The following is a 21168-nucleotide window of genomic DNA, read 5'->3' as shown; positions in this document are numbered from 1 at the left end:
CAGTCAGAATTTCCATTTTGTGCAACTTCACTTATTCTCCAGCACGTTACTCAACAATCTTGCACTCCATTAAATGTCTGATGGGTGTAGTAAGCAGTTATTTCGTAAATTAGACTTTATGATATTGTGAGAAACTGCTCAACCCTGTAGTTTAATCCAATGATGACTAACCTTTTTGCCTTGTGATCTTTTATATCCAGGCAACGCATACTGGCGCCCCCTCGACACAGGTTGTCTGTGTTGTGAGCAGTTAAACCAACGAGAGATATTTCCTTATTTTAATCATTTTTAGAGTTTTGACGAGTCAAAACTTTCGAAGAAAAAAGCAAAGAGCCAGCAAAAGAAAACAGAACTTGTGATTTGTCTTTTTCTTTCTCGTGGTCCATGTCATAACTTCTCAGCTCTATCTTGTGACCCTGTGGAGCTTCATGATCCCTCGGTTGAGGGCGACTGGTTTAAACAACCCAACAGAACAGGAATAGGAGGTTGACATGGATGCCACTTGGACCTGCTACCACATTAAACTGCTTCTGCCACAATACATTAAATCGATGATTTGATGCTCTGGAACCATTATTAATAACTAAACCATTGCTACTTGTAATGGAGTATTACAGTACACTGGGTAATAGGTACTTTTACTGCAGTAAATTATCTGAATTTGTCTCTCACTACTGGTATTTTTATGTTTATCCCGCAGACACTAACACAACCAAGTTTTATTGTTTTAACCATAAAAGATAATTTAGTCTGATTTACTTGGACTCAAATCAACTCCATTACTGAGTCAATAATAGGTCGGCTGGGTTTAATTAGATGGTTTACAGTTGGTGTGGGTGTAATAAACGTCAAGAAAAACATTCTCCCACATTTTACTTCTGAAGGCCTCAGGTGAGGATCTGTCACCATCAATCATTCACCAATCTCTAACCTGTGTATATGAGTTACATTCTGTAAATACCTGATACATCGAACATGTCGTGTGATGCCTGTTTGTTTTTTGTTGACCTGAGTTTACTTAACTTTCCAGCAGCTTTTAGTAACTAAAAAAAGTCACAAGAACAGAGTGACAGAGGCACACATAGCTTCATAAACTTTACATAAAGCTGTTTGATCAATGGGAAGAAACAAACTAAAAATGGTGTATGTGTGTATACATCTTAAGTGTCAAAATACCAATATTTCAATATCATTCTTTAAGATCAGTGATGCATAAAGCAGTTCTTTTGACCTACTGTGTGTACACACGCACCAGACAAAGATATCTGGCAGGGAAGTAAAACACAAACTCCCACGAAAACGGTTTTATTGACTCCTTAAACATTATTTACACAATTCCAGAAGAACAACACAAGTGCCAGATGGAGAAAAAAATGAAGACAGTTCCTACACAAAATTAAAACACAGTGTATTTAAATAAAAAGGAAGAGTCACTTGTCTAAATCAAAAATGAATTGTCTAATATGTTTAATAAATCAAGACGTACACAGGATAGGAAAGTGCTTCTCCCATAGAGATTGTTATTAAAATCACCTGCAAAACATCTCTGCTTATTTTATTGTTTACTTTCTGATGATGACATTGTTCTTTGTTTTCCTCTCTGGAATGTTCAAGAGGCGGTATAAGGCAGGACTGGTCAGCGCCACATTGATGCCTTAGCATTTTTTGGGAAGTGCACTTCAGGACCCAATAAGTTTACGATTTCCTTGGTTTTACATTCTGGTTTGGATGCTATGCTCCAATAGTCTGTGTTTACAAGGAATGTGACAGCTTGGGACTAAATGTGGACTGGACCATAATGCTCAAAACACAAGCATTCCTTGTGCCATTTTAAGGGCTGTATTGTTGCTTCAGTCTCCTTTAAGGTTTTCTGAATGTGCACTGCAGCGGACTGCTTTTGTTGATTCCTATTGCACTTGTTGGAGTGCAAAAAGTACTGCATTAAAAGGAGAATGTTTTGTTTTGAAGGCATTGGTGGCGATATCTGAAAGCTTGTACTGTTGTTTAGTGGGTATTTTGTGCATTATCAGTCCATGCCATTGTAGCAGATGCAGTAAGATATTTCAGACACACTATCCACATAGTTCCAATGTGTCAAGAGAAACTCTATCACAGATTACAGAATAAGAAGGCATTTCATCTAGAGCTTTGACACAGTGTCCAGCCCACAGTTTGCACAGTAGGATTAATCGATATGTGACATCACAGACTATGAATAATTCTCAGTTCTAGGCTAGGCTGTTAGCAACAGTCTCTGTCCTGTATTGCAGCTATATGGTGCTTTACAAGTAACACACTTTACATGAACTGCTGCACTATGCAACCTCTATAACCCTATTTCATAATTTAAAGGGTGCAGAGCAAGTACAAAACTGCAAGGCAACAAAAAGACATTCAGAAGTTAATATTTTTTGTGCTACAGCTGCAAAAAAAAGAGTAATTGCTGTACTTATTGTTCTTTTTTTAAAGCACTTGCGCTGCTTCTGAGGCATTTCACAATAATCAACCACTGCTAAATGTAAAATGTATATAAAAATCACAGGTGAATGGTGTCTGTAAGGTCGACATATGAATGATAAAAAAACACTGCGACAGCAACTGGCTTGTTCAAATGAAGAGACACGCAGAGAGGATACTTTTATGGCTGAAATGTGAGTCTGTTAAAAGAGTTTGTATGCAATATTGGTTAAAAAAAGTACTGGAAGTAAAACAGCAAACAGCCCACTATGAACGGATACAGCAGCTGTTACAATAATGTAACAGTTTCACATACATGAACAGTCCAACGTGAGGCTTTTCAACCACCAAAATGATTATGAATTAATTAAGATTGTACATTCCTCAATTGTCTAGTATATTTTGATACATTCAACTACTAGTTTGCCTGTTTTCACTTGTATTGTCCCAGCTCTCTTCCCTGTGTGTCAGTAGATTGGTCAAGCCAGGCTGTGTCAGTGAAAGGCACTATAGAGGATAAATTACTGCATCACAACTAGACTGCCACATACTACATCAGAACAATGTCTAATACAATACCACATGACCTCTGTTGAATTTGTCCATGTCAGGTGAACACTCATCCATTGACAGAAACAGGGTTGGACTAGACTCCACTTCACTTTTAAATGTTCAAATAACATTGTCAAATAAATGTATGTGTGTTTAATTGTTTAACCAATTTGCAATGCGCTGAGTTTGTTCAATGAGAATCTTTCTTTTGTTTAATTGGACATTTCACTCTTTCACTCATTAATTGAACTGACTGAGGAGAAGTGGTAGTCACCCAACAGGATTAAAAACTAATAAGCCCCTTCACCAACCAAAGTAGACACACACAAACACACACACACACACACACACACACACACACACACACACACACACACACACGCAGTGACATCACTGGTCCAAGGAACACACATTGGACCATGTAGCATCCCCAGAATCTATCCTATAATATTTCTCCTCGCCAGAATCCAGGAAATACAGTGGTAGTTATTGAATCCCCCTGTTATCCATCTATCCTGCATTTGTACTGCAGACTATAACAAAAACAAAAACAAAATATTTTAATTAAGTGGCTGTTGCCAGTGGACTTTCAAAATAATATGTGTGGCTCAAACAATGACAGAATTAGCACACAAAAAAATCCACTTTTTAGAATTCAGTACAAAGTTAAACATCTACAACACCAATAATGGTCACTGGTTTATATTCACACTGAATTACTAGAACTGGATAGTAGCCATACAAATGAAATAAAAAAGTTAGTTCATTAATTTCACCATTTCATGGTTAATTTGAGATTGAATCTCTTTAATGTCCACACAAGTAGAAAGTTTGTCCAATCATTTTAATAAATTGCTATGTTGACAATCATAAAACCCTCAATGTTCACATATATTTACTTCCCACATATGTGCACACACACAAGAATGAACACACGTATGCACACTCACACATACAGACACATGGGCTCGAACGCACGCATGCACACACACACACACACACACACACACACACACACACACACACACACACACACACACACACAAAATCAAACAGACAGAGACAGACACACACACACACACACACACACACACACACACACACACACAAAATCAAACAGACAGAGACAGACACACACACACACACACACACACACACACACACACACACACACACACACACACACAGCCCTATTCCGGGGCCTCACAGTAATTTAGCTCTACAGAAGAAGATAGAGCTTAACAGTGAGATTTGCAACAATGCTTGCCAGTAGTAGTTGGTCCAGGCAGTCATGTGATCATTGCTGGTCTAGGAGGAGTTCAGCAGGTTACTAAGGACTGCAAAAAGGAAAAAGAAGGTTAAAATATTATAACGTGTTTGTATTTTCTTTGTTTAGGTGTGTGGGTGTGTCTTCTGTGTCCTACCCTGGGGATCTGACTGAGCCTCTGTTGCAACAGCTTTGCGTGCAGCTTCTGGATCCGCTTCTAATCAGAGATCGACAAAGTCAGATAAACGGACGGAGAAATGGAAGCAGACAAATCATCACATGGCCGTTTGGATTTCACAAGCATTTAGTTAAGTGACAACGAATTAAGTGTGATGCCGGGGGACTTTCTGAGGATGTTAATATTTCTCGGCTCTAATTGCTTTTTATTTCCACTGTGACAATTTGTTGGTCTCAGCTGTAAAAGCTAAAAACAATTAATTTCTGTGCAGTCAAGCCTGCCCATTTATTGTCAATGGAGCAGCTGCAACGCTGTACCTGCTAATTACATTGCTATTTACAATCCTTACTCTCTACCGCTGATCAAGAATCATTCATATTCATGAACACTAAATACTATATATTAAAAGTATAGTCCTTATTCTTACTATAAGTATATATATATATATATATATATATATATATATATATATATATATATATATACCTATATTTGACTTTTGCCTTACATTGCTTAAGCTGAATGGCCTATTGCTCATGTTGACTGTAAAGTAAACTTTGCTGAATCGGTAGTATTGGTATGCAGGATGTGTGTGAGTTGACTGTAAGTGACAACACTTCATAAGGGATAAGCTGAGGCTACTATATCTCAAAGAAATACTGCTGACCTCTAGAACTTATGATTTTCAGACCAAATGTCACACACCCCACCCATCTCGCCCTCGAGCCCGGCTAAAGCAAAGTGTTACTAAAGATGCTGGCAGCTTGATTAAAGGCTCCGATTCTGCTATGGTCCAAGTGAACCATATGCAGTACTCTCCTGCACCCGATAGCAATAGAAAAACAACAAACCTCGACTTGCAGGCCCTTGTTTAATTAAGAAACTAGAGTCTAAATGTGCTGTGATCAAGTAAACATCAAGCCTTGCATACAGCATTTAAGTATCCTGTCATTTGTTTTTTCAGTTAATTAATTAGTCTGCAAGATAAATTACCTTGTCTATTTTTGAAGCACAGTTTCTTCTTCTGGTAGGTGATGTATCCAACAACTGCTCCCACTACAGTCACTGCAATTGCACTCAGTATGGCTGCCAAAGAGCCGGAGCGGGCCGCTGCACGTAGGAAACAAACAAAAAAGATAATGGACACCGGTGCATCAGAGCTGCATATTTCAACTTTATCAAAGTCATTCGAGCATGTTTTGTGATACAAATGTGAATATTTGTCAGTGTAACCGCTACTTAAAGAGAACGTAAAGCTCAGTATCAACACTGGGTGTCATTTTGTAGTTGAAATGATGAATAACATGACATAATGCGTGTGTGTCTGGGTGAGATGCATCATCCTGTCGCAGCATTTTCTGATACCATTTCACTCGCCTACCCAACCATTTAGACCCCTAAAAGCATTCACTGTGACAGCATCTGTCTGCACCTGTAACCCAGTTACTATGACAACACCGACCTGAATAGTTTTCCTGCTGTGTCATAAGTCTTGTCTGTTAAAGGCACACGGACACATGCACACCTAAAACCTGCAATGCCACGATAACCATGATCTTTTCCATTCCTAAATGTACTAGTTAAAGTACATAAAAAAATACACCACTACAAGAAAACTGACTTGATTAACCTATATACAGTATATATACTAGGTAGTTCCTCTTTCTGATATAATAAAGACTTGACACACCTAATGGCAAGCGACTACGCTACAACACTACATGTGTAGTATTCAAGGTTTGACGAAGGCGCATCAACAGGCCATTTATGGTAGCATTACACAAATATTTAATAGCTATGCTGCTAAGCCTTCTGAATTTACTATAAATGAGGAAGGCAGAAGTGAAGTAAACATATGAGTAAAAAATCAAACAGAGGGGATTGTTAACTGATTGTTTATCATCCATTATTATTGTTTTTACCTCATTGCATCTCTTCTACATATTAGCTCTTTATTGTCCCTACAGTGGCTTCAGTCAAAACAATGTAATAACGGCGGGACATGCTGAAGTGGCAATAGAGAGAAAGAAGGAGGGGAGAACGGATGTTCGGGTGTGATGGGTGAGTCAGCAACTTAAGTTCACAAAAATGAAAGAGTACAGTAAATATAGTAATAAACAAAGTTAAAAAGGTCGAACAAAAAGGGAGTGGAATGAGTCAGAGCAGTCGTGTGACTCAAGATAAATGAAAGAAAAAGGAATGAGTCAGTGCAATTAGGATGAATAAAACGGGAGGAGGCAGTGAGTCAGCAAGGAAGTAAAGGTGTGTAGACAGATATGTATGAACATGCATGTGCACAAATGCATGAACACACACACATACAGTAATAAACTGACAGACAAGATGCAAAATAGGACCATTGGCCTCCTCCTTTGCCTGGACTTGTCATTCATTTAATTAACAAAGATACTTATCAAAGTTCACAGAAAAGTTCAATAAAGCAAGTTTCTTTTTTTAAATGTCATGCAGCAGCTGCAGCCATAACACACCTGCTCAGGGCTTTTTGCATTACACAAGACAATAGGGGAATGCTGCAGGTATGTTTGGGGTAGTGTATGGGTGGGTGGGTTAATGTATTCAAAACAAAAAATAAAGTGTAGAAAGATAACTCACCTTGGGCTTCAGGTTTGTCTGCTGGTTAGAACAGAGAACACACACATACAGTTGGCAACATGACATGACATTTCATATTTAATGTGACATGAGCAACGGTGTATTTAAGTAGGGACAACCATGCATCTGTCATGCTGTATCAGTTTGAGAATCACAGAAGTTAGCTTCAGCAGAAGCACTTCCAACAGAAGTACTAAGGACTCAAGGTAAAATACTCTTTTGGAAGACCAGTTTCAAACATTGTTTGAAATAAAACAATTGGGAAGAGACATTTTCCGCTGAGTCTTGTTTCCTGTTTATTCTATATATTTTGACCATGAACAAAAAGAGTCTTACCCTCTCCACTTGCGCCAGAGACATGTGCTAAAAGGAGAAAGGAGGAGAGGCAGGTGATTTAAGGAGGATAGAAAAATAAAACCCCACACATTATCATTTCAAGTTAATGATGCATATAAAGCACATAAAGCACAGAAGAAGAAGGAAGGAGCAGGATTATTATATTTGTGGTAGTTTATACCGAGAAGGCATTAAGAAGTCTAGAATTTCTGTCCTAACCGGTCTGTAAACACACACACACACACGCACGCACGCACGCACGCACGCACGCATGCACACACACACACAAATGTCTCTTCTGTACACTCATTAAAATGGCTTTATTATATCAGAGAGATAAAATATCTGAAGGAGACACACGCCCTCGATGACTTTCACTCTGATCTATGATTCGTTCCATATGCAAAACAATCCTGTTATCTCCTCCTGCGCTGCCTGTCTGTATACGCCTGGGACATCAGGGCTGCCCTCTACCTGCTTTAACTTGACAAAGCCGCTAATAACAGAGCACTAAAGAAGTGCGCATTTCACAAGATTATAATGATTTTACCGACGTAGACGAATCCGCTTTCAGATAGGGGAATAAAGGGTGAATGCTGCGAGACAATCAGCATTAAAGTGTTGCTGTCAAAGTGTTATTGTCGAATTGCTCTGTGGCTGGTGATTGAACCTTCTTGACCCAGGAGGTAAAACGATGCGATTTGTTGTCTTGTCATGGGAACAGAGGAAACAGCAATCTCGCAGTATATAGATCCACGAGAAGAATGTCTAAAAGCACTATGATGAGGCGCGGTGACAAAAACAGGAAAGCTTAAGAGTTATAAAATGCTGAATGGGGAGATTAGTCTATTTTAGCTCAAGACACAAATATCTATAATCTGCTCTGCTGCAACGGGGTACATGAAGTAAAACTATAATCCTCTCCAAAGAGTGATGAATAGTCATGTTCTTGAAATTTTCCTATTTATAAAAGGCACTAACTTCCGTATTTACAAAGAAATTACATACATTATCAAATGTCCCATCCACCTCCTGTTCTCATGGTCTAGTAAACAGGAAGCTTAGGCTAACTAGTTTAAAGTATAAAACACTCCATTTGGAGAAGGTGAAACATCCGGCTAGTCCGGGGTTGATCTTACTGTTACACATAGTTTGCAACTGAGTGATAAAAAAGACATCCCAGACTGTGGTAACTATAAAAGACAGTATAATCCCATCAAAACTGAGCCTTCTCTTCCCGACGGTTCTTGTGTGCATCGGTACATACTTTCTGGTTATTTGTTACAAGGATAATATCAAACGTATTGTTATAATTGTCTGAGCAAAACACTAAACTCCTAACTGCTCTCCGGGCGCTTCTCAGGGGCAGCCCACTGCTCCCTATATATACTAGGGATGGGTCAAATGAGGAGAACACATTTCCCCACTGCGGGACTAATAAGGGATTGTTTAATCTTTAATCTTTAATAATAGTTACTCACGCCCAGATTCAAAGCTGCTGCTCCTCTCTCCTGGGCTGTCCACTGCATTCACGTCTGACAGAGCATCTTCCAAGTCAAACCCTACATATGAAAAGAAATATTAGATATTATTGGTGACAGAAATGCAATATCAATCCCTGTAGGGAAATTGACTTTTGTTCGCCGTTCCACCCATGAGGGATGTCTTCCAGATGTTAACCTAAAACATGTCATCTCTTTAACACTCTATACAACACCGTTGCATGTTGAACTATTTAATGATAACAACAGCCACAATGTCACTATAGTGATTATACTGCAGAGGTGTCCTCGATAAAGACTCTATAACACTACCTGCTCCAATGGTGTGTCGGTGATCTTGTGAACTAGTGTTGACTGAGATTAAAGGATCTTATCTGTCAGGAACAATACCATACCCTGACTTTATATTCATTGGGGGAAAACCCAAGTGATTTATACAACACGTGGGACTCTGTGAACACAACAGTTTTAGGCTGAGCAGGGTGAGGTAGGATTGGTGAATTATTTTAGATAGAACCTCAGGGGCATAATGATCCAGTGACCTGAAAGAAGTCCTGCCTTTAACTCATAGTGAGTAAGAATTGTGCTCTCATTGTAAAGCACTATTTGTCACACATGAATGTTAAGTAATGAAACCATATTTTGAGCCAAGTTTTGCTCCGATGCTATCTACTGAGCCTCCTTTCTTCTTTTATACCTCTCTGGCCTTTCCATTAATGTCACCACCTTCTCCTTTCTACTCTGTCCCCTTGCGTCTCCCTTTGTCTCTTTCCTTTTGTTTTTACACCTCACTCTGCCTTTGCCACTACTCCCCGACCTTGTTCTCTTCTCTTTACTCTCCTGTCTCTGTGTCTCTATCCTCCTTCCTTTCCATTTCTCAACTCTTTTCCTCTTGTTGCCACCGTGCAAGAATGTTCCCCTGCCAGATGTCACATGGAAGACTCCTTCCATAGCAATCATTTCCTTAACACTCCACGGCAATGTTCTTAGTTGTTAGCATGACTAAGAGAGGGAGATAATGGCCAGCCTAGTATAAAATGACTAACTCTGAGTGACGGAAAAGAGGATGTTCTGCTATAAAGCAGGTATGGACAACTACCACTTGGGACAGGAAATGGTGAAACGAGTGGAGAGAGAATGTAGAAGAGAACCATTATATGCAAAGATAAATACTATAGGGTGACTCTTTGAGGTTTCCTTACTCACTCCTAATTTAGGAGGTAAAATTGTTTGGGCCAAAATCCCACCTCATAACCTTCTTAAGTGATTCATACCTATTAGTAGAAAAGCACATCTGTTTTCCATCTGGGAGTTGCAACACAATTATACACGCTATCTCATGAAAGCTGGACATGTTTTTAAATGACTAATAACACAAAATTACTATAACAACCATAATCCCACGGGTGTTCCTGGGGTCAAATGGTGACAGTGTGGAGAACTAATATGTTTTAACATATTGCAGTAGGTTCAGAGTTTGAAGGAAATATACAACAGTATTCAGTCAGTTCAGCTCAAAGAATGAGCAGAACTTCACAAGTTCTCTCTTCACTAATGCTGCTCAGTGATTTTCAACCTATTTTCCACTCATGTAATGTTTTTACAATGCTGCCATGTAGGACTTTAACATTTCCATCTGTCCCAAGCGCCAATTCAGCAGTTCAGCTTCTTTGTGGATTCGTTGTTACCGTGGTTACTGAAATAAAATGGGTTTTAATTGTGTTCTCCTGAGGTGCTCTTGTATGATGAAAAGAGCTTTTGAGTCATACGAAATTATTTGTGGTGTGCCTCAGTAATTTGTTTAGCTGTGAGACTTGGCCCTAGAAAGGTTGAGGTTTATATAATGTGGCTTTGGAAATTTTTCAAACGAAAGAGCAGAATCTATTTTTATTATTCTACCTACCTGCCCAGGGACTAAGGGGGGGGACCTTTTAGCTAAAACCTGGTACATTACATCTCTCCTTGTTTTACATAAGGTTAATGTTCTTTGTGCATTTTCCCTGTTCAAATAGAGAAACATAACATGACAATGAACTATTTTTACCGATATTCAGGTCAGGAACAACATCCTCCTTAACTGTTGGCAAAGAAAAAGAACAGAATCATGCAAACATCTAAAATCCACACAGAAACGCTAAAAATGCTGAGTCTAAATTATAAGGTATAATACACAAAAGTCCTTTGCTGCCATGACACAACATGGCGTGTTAACTAGACAGAATGTAGCAGAACAAAGGGGCAGAACAGGAAGTCTCACAGTTTCCCCATGTAAGGAACACACATGCCGAAGGGGTGAAATCATCTACAGAATACATTTGCTATTTTCTCTACAACTCGTTATTATATTTGTGTACTTTTAATACAAATCAAAAAGTTACACATGGTCCAAAATGCCTTAGCATGTAGCAATTTACAAGTTGTTACCTACTGTCTCAGGGTGCTATTCTGTACCGATGTAATTAGGTAAACACAAAGAAACAAGCATTGAAGTTCTTGCTTTCATGAATTAAAGTATATCAGTGACACAGGGATCCTTGTTGCCTTCTTTTTCGTATGATGAGTGCACGGTATTCACCAGAACATCTATATTCTTACTTGCTGGGACCTCCACTTTTGGTTCGACTTTTTCCTCAACAGCTGGTGGTGCATCAGCAGCAGGAACAGTTGTTTTTTCCTCATTATCTGCTACAGCTGGATCTGCTACTGATGTGGCCTCAGATCCACTCTATTATATATGAATATATCAAATATTAATATGTAGAAAGGTCACAAGGTAACTAATGAGAAGGTAACTTCTCATTAGCAGAGCAGTTCTTGAATAATATCTGTGTTATAAACAGCATGTCCGCAATTATGCATAATAGGAATGTGGAAGTTTGTTACACAACTTCATATTTGTCAGCGTAGATTTGAATAATTTTAAGACTTTCAAACTCTGCTACTGACCTCCTCCTGAGCAGGTGACACACCAGTGCTTGATGTAGCGTCCTCGTCTCCGAGAGCAGTTGGTTCCTCAGCCTTTGGATCAATGCCCTCAGGATCAGCTGCAGGCGCTACAGGAGAGAGAAACGGAGGGGAGGATGTGTTTTTATCATCCAAGTGTTATGGCATGGGCTGTGATGGCTTGTTTTACTGCACTGTTCAATACATGTTGCAAGCAAAGCCAGACAGGTTGGAAAAGTAGTTTTAAACACCAACTGTGCACAAGCTGTTTTCAGTGTGCATATTTGCATATTTGAACACCTGTTGATCACCTTCTGTTGTTGTAGCGGCCTCTGCCTCGGTCTCAGTCCCGGCCTCCGGCTCTGCCTCGGTCTCGGTCTTGGCCTCCGGCTCTGCCTCCGCCTCCGGCTCTGTGTCTGCTGCAGGTGTAGCCACTGGTTCTGCCTCTTCAACCGCAGGAGGTTCTGGTTCACCGGCTTCATTCTCAGGCTCACTCGCTGTTGGTGGTGTTTCCTATATTCAGCACAAGATATACATTATTATGTTCACATAATGATTCAGAAAACAAGTCTCTGGTTTGGGGTTTTAGGTTCACTTCAGCTTATTTATTAAAGTTTCATCATCCCTTTCTTGTACTAAGCAAGAGAAATACAAAACACAAAGTCAGTCTGAAAAGGGCAAAAACACCAAGCGTTACATTTCATGCCAATAACATAATGCTCCATACGACTTTCAATACCCAACCAAGAGCTAACATGTCTTTCAGCTATTTGATACAACTCAGCTTATCAAATAACTGCCTGAAGATTTAGAACTCGATTTTCTTGACTAAACTGAATGCAGGTCGCACAGAGGCACTGTTACCCAGAAACACTGATTCATTCTGATTAATAGTTTGGAGAGAGGACGGCGACTAAAGACTAAAAAGTTTGCAACGTATTAGTAACCCAAACTTAAAAATAACACATAATTCTTTATTTTTTACATAATTCACCCAAACATTATTCGGACCTGCACTTATTTCACTTGTTTAGGTGTCACTTGGGGTTCAGTGTCTATCTCAAGGACACTTCCACATGCGGACAGAAGGAGCCGGGGATTGAACGGCTACCTCGTGACCCAGTCTACCCCCTGAGCCACAGCCGCCGACCAGTTGTTACAAAATTATAGTCAGTACCATGATGAAACCAAAAGTGGTTGCTTTAAGATTCATGATTTAGCAGGAGACCTCCTCTGAGATAAAAGACGAAGAAGAAGATTGGACTGATTGACAGATTTTGAAAAATGATTCAAGCCTAAACCAATAAACAAAAGTATTATCATTCTTCACCTCGGCTGTATGGTCAGTTTCCTTGTCAGCGGCGGATTCTTCATTGACCTCTGCCGCTGGGTCTGCTTCAGCGGCCTCAGGAGCTGCTGCCTCCTCCGTTGGGACTTCACCATCTATATAGAGGTATGTGAAGAAAGAAAGTAATAGAATAATGAAAAAAAAACCAGCACACATCCAGTGAAGTTCCAACTACTGAGACACATCAATTTCAAAATGTGGGAAAAATTCAGGGCTATTCTGAAACCCTAGTGCTTTAAATGTCAGATAAAAGCTGGAGCAACTATAATTTTCTTTTTTAGAGAAGAAAGGAATCAGACATGGCAACCCAGAATCTGTCTCAAAGGGGGTTTCTTCTTCCTTTTAAAGCTTGCAACTCAAAAACACAACAACATTGACTGTATTGACTATTATTGTGTGCCGTCTACTGCTCATAAACAAATAAGTGGAAACATTATAAGTCTAACCTAAAATAGAACAAATAGAACATGAGACTGGTAGTGATTAGTGTAACCATTGCTAATTAAAAACGGCATGCCTTTAATCCATCTGTTCTCATTTATAACCATTCAAATCATCCGTCTCAATGGTCGTTAGCTGTTGTGGATTCATCACATTCTCTAACACGACTATCACCACCGACACATATACAGAGCCACGCCCTGCTCTGATTGCTCCCTGATGTGAACGCTGCAGCCACAACTGGATGACAGACACATCGATCACGGCTCACCTGCCTCAACAGAATCAACCTCAGCGCAAGCATCGCAACTCTGTACTAATGAGAAAATACAAAGCGCATGTCTTTGTCATTCTGTGTGTGAGATGAGCATGGCGTTTGTGTGTGTTTGAGTCAGTGCTGTGACATTCCCCAGTCGCATGTGAGAAGCTGAAACAGCAAAACTGCGCTTCTTACTTAACCATTCCTTGCTCTGCTGATTTCAGCAGAACCATGATGCTGGTACCTTCTTCTAAATACAGATACCAACCATTAAATAAGGGATACAACCATCTAGAAATGGTGGTATGAGTGATTAAGAATGGATTGAAAAAGTGCAAAAGAAATGCACAGGTAAGAAAACACTATTAGAAAACTAGAATTTGAAAATTGAGGACATATCAGAGACATTAGGGTTCTGCTGCTCAGCATCACAACTCTCTTCCATAATATGCTGGGAGAAAATAATCTTATATAATCATCTTTTCTAACAGCTGCTCATTGCCAAGTGAGCTTTGAATGAATGATCACTGTGTTTGCCAAGTCAGATTGTATCAGAGTTAGAGAAGCCTTGAGGCAAAGCAGCATCAACACATCTGAAGTATTTCCATCACACTGTAAATTATCTGGAAGCGAGCAGTGCTGGTGACACCCTGGCTCCCTTCACACACAAAAACACAAATCCATACACATAAGTGAGACCAAACGAAGCATGACTAAAAACACGCACATCACATGCACTCACGCGCAGACATATGAATGTGAGACATGCACAGATGCATGGTTACTGACAGCAATCAAAACAAGCACTCTTTGTTTTCCTCGACCTCTGTGTCTCCGGTGAATGTCACTGTATGAGCTTGGCATCAAAGATAAACAATAATTAGTGCCTTCAATAGTTTATTGAGAATTAAACAGCATTCCGAGCTCAATAAACAGGAATGCATGTGTGTGAGGTGTGTGTGGGTGTTTCTGATTCACTATCTTTGGAAACCTTTGAAATCACTGTCTCCATCAAAGATGTACCGTGGCACGACATTCAACTTGTTGAATGAAGTTTAAATGCCGGTTGATGTGTCTCGCCACCAGTGTACGGAAGGCTTGTGATAAAAAGTAAAAAATGTGACAAAACTACAAACAATGCAACAACGCATGTTTACTTTCTGCCGACATTTTTTTATTGTTTTATTGTTAATTTGTCTGACCAGGACCTCTGTTGATTGTGAGTATGTGTGTTTGTATCATGTTTTGTCTAACGGTAAGTGGGAAATGATTGGGCACATTTTTTAATGGCATTGTGCATATATGCACAATGTGTGTGTGAGGTGTGTGGCTCTAATGTAGTGTTTGTGTGTGTGTGAGAGAGAGAGAGAGAGAGAGAGAGAGAGAGAGAGAGAGAGAGAGAGAGATTGCCCCATACTAACTCTCTCTCTCTCTTTCCGTTGCCACTCCATAGAACATTCTGTTCCCATCTATCAGTTATCCACTTCCTCCTTTAACTACCTTCGCTACAAACATGCGCTCATACCCCCTCCCACCCCCACCTGCCATCAAACACACACACACACACACACACACACACACACACACACACACATGCGTGCCTACAAACTCAATAAAACACCTTCTCCTCCCTTTTAGTCCAAACATACGAACAACCACATGTTCACACACACGTAAAGGAAAGTTCACATTCACTCTAACACTTTGACTAAGCGGTGTCCTGTTTTGTGTTAGTACAGCAGTGAAACTAACTGTTGCACATCCAAAACCTCACTCCCTTTTTCTTTTTGTCTTTAAGACTGTCCCCCCCCTTTCCTCTCTCATGCTCCCTCCCAAACTCTTAACTTAACTCTCTTTGTCTCTCTGCCACTGCTTCCCCTAGAGGCTGATGAGTCATCTGTGTGCCTCTGACATGGCTGCACGCTATTGTATGATTCTGTGCAGCATGTGCAGTGTTAATATGCAAAAAAGTCTCCCAGAGAAAGACACTTATGTCAAACCAGTTTACACATGTGGGAACATAGCAAACTGTCAGTTACATTGTGTTCTTTTAGTAAACTAGTCCAGTGGCTTGATAGACTCCATTGCCACTTTGTCAAGTACTATTGTACATCTAATGCAATCCAACACAACAGCTCTGCCACATGTTCTATATTAATACATTTAGGTAAACATAAACCTCTCCGACAGTGTCAATCAAAAAACATTATTAAAGTTTACATTTTCTATCGAATCATCGAATAGAGAGCACAGTTTGACATTGGACCTTTGAATGTACAGCTGAGCTGAAAAAGTCATTAAATGAATGGTTCAAACATTTTGGGTAATGAGCTTTCTTGTTTTCTTGCTGAGAGCTAGATTAAAAAAAATGGATACCACACTCATGACTGTACGGTAAATATAAAGCTCAAGCGAGGAGCAGATAGTAAACCAATAGCATCGCTCAGTCCAAAGGTAACCTTTAACGTTTACTAATTAACATTTTACATCTCCTTCTATGCCAGTCTACATCTTGGCCAGGCACAGTAACTTCCTGTCGTGAGTTACTGGACTCTGCCAGGAAATAGTCCAGCACATATTATCCTGTAAGACCAGAAATCATGTTTTTTTTGGCATGAATTTAACAGATGAGCTCTTAAGAGGTGTTGGGGGGGGGGGGGGTTGTTACCTTTGGATAGAGCCAGGCTAGCCGTTTCCTCCTGTTCACAGTCTTTGTGCGAAGCAACATGTTTGAAAGATAAGCATGACGTTCTCCCCCTATTGAATACTGCACATATCAAGTGTAGCTTCAATCCATCACAGTAAAATGTGTCTGTTTTTATTTTATTTTGCTGAAACCTTGAGAACACACTTATAATGCACACTTCTTTCCGTTTCCCTGTTCTATAAGTTCAGGCAAGCAGGACTTTAATATCACGTGGGATGCTCAACAACTATGGGCGGCATCAGCTTTCGCAGAAGTTGGCCCTGACAACAGGGTCCATTGGAAATGCAGCACCAATTGCGACTAAAATGAAATAAACGTGAAGTGAATAAAAAAGCACTTTCAGCAAGTTACATCATGTAGGTGAGCTACCAACAGCCGTTACAGTGTGAAGACTGCACTTCCAGTGAACACACGCCTTGATGGCAGATGTAGGGCTGTAGTGATGCCTTGATGTTGGCACCACTGTTTTGATATGCAAAGGGTGACGCATGAGGAAACTGTTTACCTTGACACCTGATAACAATTCTTCCCTGATATTTAATTTCCGTCATATTCACCTTTTATTACTACAAAACAACAAAGAAGTATATCTTCTTTTAAATCACTGCACTTTTGTAACATGCGGTCTACATACATTGGAGTGTGAGGCATGTTATCAATGACAAAGGTAGAGGAACTTCACTGTCTCTGTTGGTTCCTGTCCTAAGATTGTGATAGACGCCTGAGTGAGATCGCCTGTGCGTGCTTGACTGAGTAATATTGTGTGTACATACTCCAATAACCAAGCCTTTGTCCCGTAACAGTACACCATAAACTCTGTGTGCATGTGTCAGGTGATACAACAGCACCTCCACAGTGCATTGTTCTGTCAGGTATGGTTCTATTGTGTGTTTGTAGGACAGAAAGTGCTGTGTTTACTCCAATCATGCACACCTTGAAACTGCCCCCATGGGAGCAGAAGGAAGGTGTGTGTGTGTGTGTGTGTGTGTGTGTGTGTGTGTGTGTGTGTGTGTGTGTGTACGTGTACATGTGCCCGCCTTTCACTTATCCACCAAAAGAGTGTTTTATGTACTGGTAGTTGAAAGTGTAAACACAGACAAGTCTGCACACACACACACCTGGCACAAATCACACAGCGCTTTTTGCTTTCATCTGCCTCTAAGACACACATATGCTCTACAACTGACTCATACACTAAGTAATGAAGCACTCTCACATGTTCTGTACATTAGAATCCTACCCCACACCCTCCCACACACACTCTCTCTCACACACACACACACACACACACACACACAGATGCTGACGGCCCTGGGGAAGAGGAAGGCGCTGAAACTAGTTGTTTCGTTGGGTGTTGTCTACAGCTGGAGCTGGATCTAGTTACCGAGACACTCCCTATCCTTAACTTCTATAGCTTACACACCGTCCATGATGTGCACATGTGCGACTGACCTAACAACCCATCTTTTTCTGTGAAACTGTAAACCACTTGCATGCAAGCGAGCAAATTCTCCAATGGAGATTTCCTGCGTCACTGTAGGATCCCTTGGGTAAAAAAAAATGTGTGGGAAAATGAAAGTGTGGGTTTAAGGGTGGCTCCTCTCTGGTGGTTTATCTGCTAGTAAAAAGTGAACCGGTAGAGTGAGACAACACCAGATGCCATCCAAGTGCACCAACGTTCAACTGAAATTTTGTTTGCATAATGACCATGAGGCTCACTGTTGCTCTGACTATCTCCCTCACTTTTCACCATCCTTGTATATCTTTCTGTTTTCCCTCTTATCGGCCACAACATATCTCTTTTATCTTTTATCTTCTTCTAATCTCCCCTCCTTTCCCTCCATCTTTCCCAGAGTCTTTGTTTTTCTCAATGCTTCCTTTCTCTCCCTCAGAGTTTTATTGCGCGTTTGGACAATCTGGAATCATTACATGTGCCACGAGGAAGGGCAAGGGCCCATGGGCCAGCTGAAGAGGGAAAAAAGAGCAATTGATAAAGAATTAAAATATAGAGAACAAAAACGAAGATCAGAGACTTAAAAAAGAGGGGGAAAGAGAGAAGAAAGAGAGAAAACAGGAGGGAAATACTTATATAAGAACAATGGGCCCACCACACCCCTGTGTGCTATAACTCATGTCCAAAAAAGATGGCCATATTACACGACACACCTATTTCACTGATAATGTCTCGACTGCATAGGCATGAACAATCACAGTATGGAAAAGGAGGGCAGAGCTGCTTTCATTCATTCAGTCCGTACGGATTAAAACAAGCGGTGTTTAGCTCAAGGTGAATTGAATTGACATGCCAACAGTGAGGCAGACAGGCTGGCAAAAGACTCTGGCAATTGCACTCACTCACACACACACACACACACACACACACACACACACACACACACACACACACACACATAGAGGAAGCCAGACAGACACATACTATGGATGTGTAATGAGCCAGACTGGCAGAAAAGGAAAGAATGATAGGTGAGACTGAGGGATATGAATTAGGAGTGAAAAGAGACAGTGAGATGAAGATGAACAATACAGACAGAAGGAAAAATACGATATATATATATCTATATATATATATATATATATATATATATATATATATATATATATATATATATATATATATATATATATATATATATATATATATATATATATATCGTCTTTTATAGATATAGATACAGATTTATATCTATATACATATATAAATATAGATTTATAGATAGATAGATAGATAGATAGATAGATAGATAGATAGATAGATAGATAGATAGATAGATAAATGTGTGTGCACACAAACAAAAACAGACAGCTGAAGGCTGATCTGAATTAATTGGAAAATAAATCATTACCTTGTGCCTGGGCGCTTGCAGCCAGCAGGCTTCCTAATAGCAGAATCCACAGGTATGACATCATGGGAACACGGTGTTCTGGCTGCGATTGAACCGGTGCTCAGACAATTTTTTCTCTGCCTTCAAACAGGACAATCAACCGGCTTGGACGTTTCAGGTGGACCTGGAGGGCGTGCGTGTCGGAGTGCCGGTGCGTTCTTGCGCGTCGGATCAAAACCGTGGAGTCTCCAAGGTGCTCAGATGCTGAGCTCAGTGCGCGCCGCCGCGGATCTGTCGTCTTCTCCTTTTGTCTGGATTGGAAGAGAGAAGGTCCAGTCTTTATTAGGGTGGGCGGGTCTCTTCTCTCAAATGCAGGCAGGCAGGCGGATAGAAGGGCTGTGTACGGTGCTGTGAGGGCATTACATCTAATCAGTAATATTTTTAACATAACATTTCCGATGCGATATGGCTGTTACCAACAATTTGGTAATCGTTTTTTTTCAGTGCGAGGAAAAGCTCAATTATCCAGGAACTCCTTATGAAACATTATTTCATTCAAGTCGTAGTCCTTTTAGACACTGAGAGCCACGGTAGCTGTTCCCCTTCAGTGAGATAAAGACACCTTTAAGACTGTAACTTCACTTATTGTGTCCCATTCATTTTAATAACGGGTCAAGACCAATTGTATATGTCTATATGTGTTAAGACACATTTTGAGCAAAGATCTCCCCGAACAGTATTTCTAGGCATTTCCATATTCCATTATACATTTACTATGATTTAGGCAGCATGTTACATTTTTACAGGCTCATAAGTCTGTTTACTTGGATTCACTAGAATATCAGGTTTCTAAAGAGTACAGTGAATTACTGGATTTGGACATGTAAGGCTTTGGTCTGTTTTTAATGTTAAATTAATGTTAGGTTTCCATTTGAGAAAACCACACATGATCTCATGCAAACCAACTAGTAGGTGGATTTGAAAAAAAGAGCATGCTGCTTTCCTTTCCTCGGGCTGCTCTCTATTTCATTACCACTTTGTTAAGTCGCCTCTGTGCCAAATCGAATCACTTTTCTGATATTGATCGGCAGGTGGCGCTATTCGTTCATTATTTCACAGTTCACATCAAAAGGTTCCAGGCTTTGTCTCGCTCTTCAGAGCTGCAGTGTGCAAATATTGAAAGGGAAGAAAATTACATTCAAACCACTATATACATGCTTAGGGGTTTTCCTATATTTCTATGTCATTATTATTATTATTATTATAATTTAGTTATTTTTCATATGGTACATAATAAATGGTGAAGGACGGGGTACATCTATTATATCCTTTAATGCCAGATAAAGCACATGTTATTAATTTGTAGTAAAAACCTAATCTATGATGAAAATAAAAGAACTTAGAGCAGGCCATACATCTAAATGGACCATTTTTTTTTTAAATAACACACTTAAATATTATTTTTGTTGAAAAAGTTATGCATTTTTTCAACATGCATTTCACACACTGTCACTTCAGGTGTCTAGGAAGTCTTGCACAGAGGCACGGCTGTTATTTTGACACTGATGAATTACAGTAGTCTGACCTTTTCGAATGTGCTCATTAAAATACAGCTTCTTTTACGTTTTAGCTACAAAGACAAACAAATGCCAAATGACACATGAACATTTAGCAAGAATCCTGCCTCAGTAATCTGTAAACATAGTGTGAAACCATCATTGT

General features: G+C 39.9%; 1 protein-coding gene across 2 annotated transcripts; it reads right to left on the bottom strand.

Annotated features, from left to right (window-relative positions):
* Positions 1–1289: 1289 nt before the first annotated feature.
* Positions 1290–19740, bottom strand: si:ch211-39i22.1 (brain acid soluble protein 1). Of its 2 annotated transcripts, none has more exons than XM_068703010.1 (12): positions 19468–19740; positions 13179–13291; positions 12160–12361; positions 11852–11958; positions 11501–11630; positions 10950–10982; positions 8885–8965; positions 7404–7430; positions 7068–7088; positions 5448–5564; positions 4434–4493; positions 1290–4346 (listed from the first exon to the last, which is right to left on the bottom strand). In XM_068703010.1, the coding sequence occupies exons 1-12, from the start codon at positions 19529–19531 to the stop codon at positions 4318–4320; spliced, it is 984 nt and encodes a 327-aa protein (XP_068559111.1). In that variant the 5' UTR covers positions 19532–19740; the 3' UTR covers positions 1290–4317. The 2 variants fall into 2 exon arrangements, with proteins under 2 accessions (XP_068559111.1, XP_068559121.1); XM_068703020.1 differs by having other exon boundaries at positions 7068–7085.
* Between the last annotated feature and the right edge of the window lie 1428 nt (positions 19741–21168).

This window comes from Cebidichthys violaceus, unplaced genomic scaffold (genome assembly GCF_023349555.1).
Source record: "Cebidichthys violaceus isolate CVI_PGR_0920_01 unplaced genomic scaffold, fCebVio1.0.p SCAF_11, whole genome shotgun sequence".
Classification (NCBI taxonomy): Eukaryota; Metazoa; Chordata; class Actinopteri; order Perciformes; family Stichaeidae; genus Cebidichthys; species Cebidichthys violaceus.
This window is presented reverse-complemented; position numbering and strand designations above follow the sequence as displayed.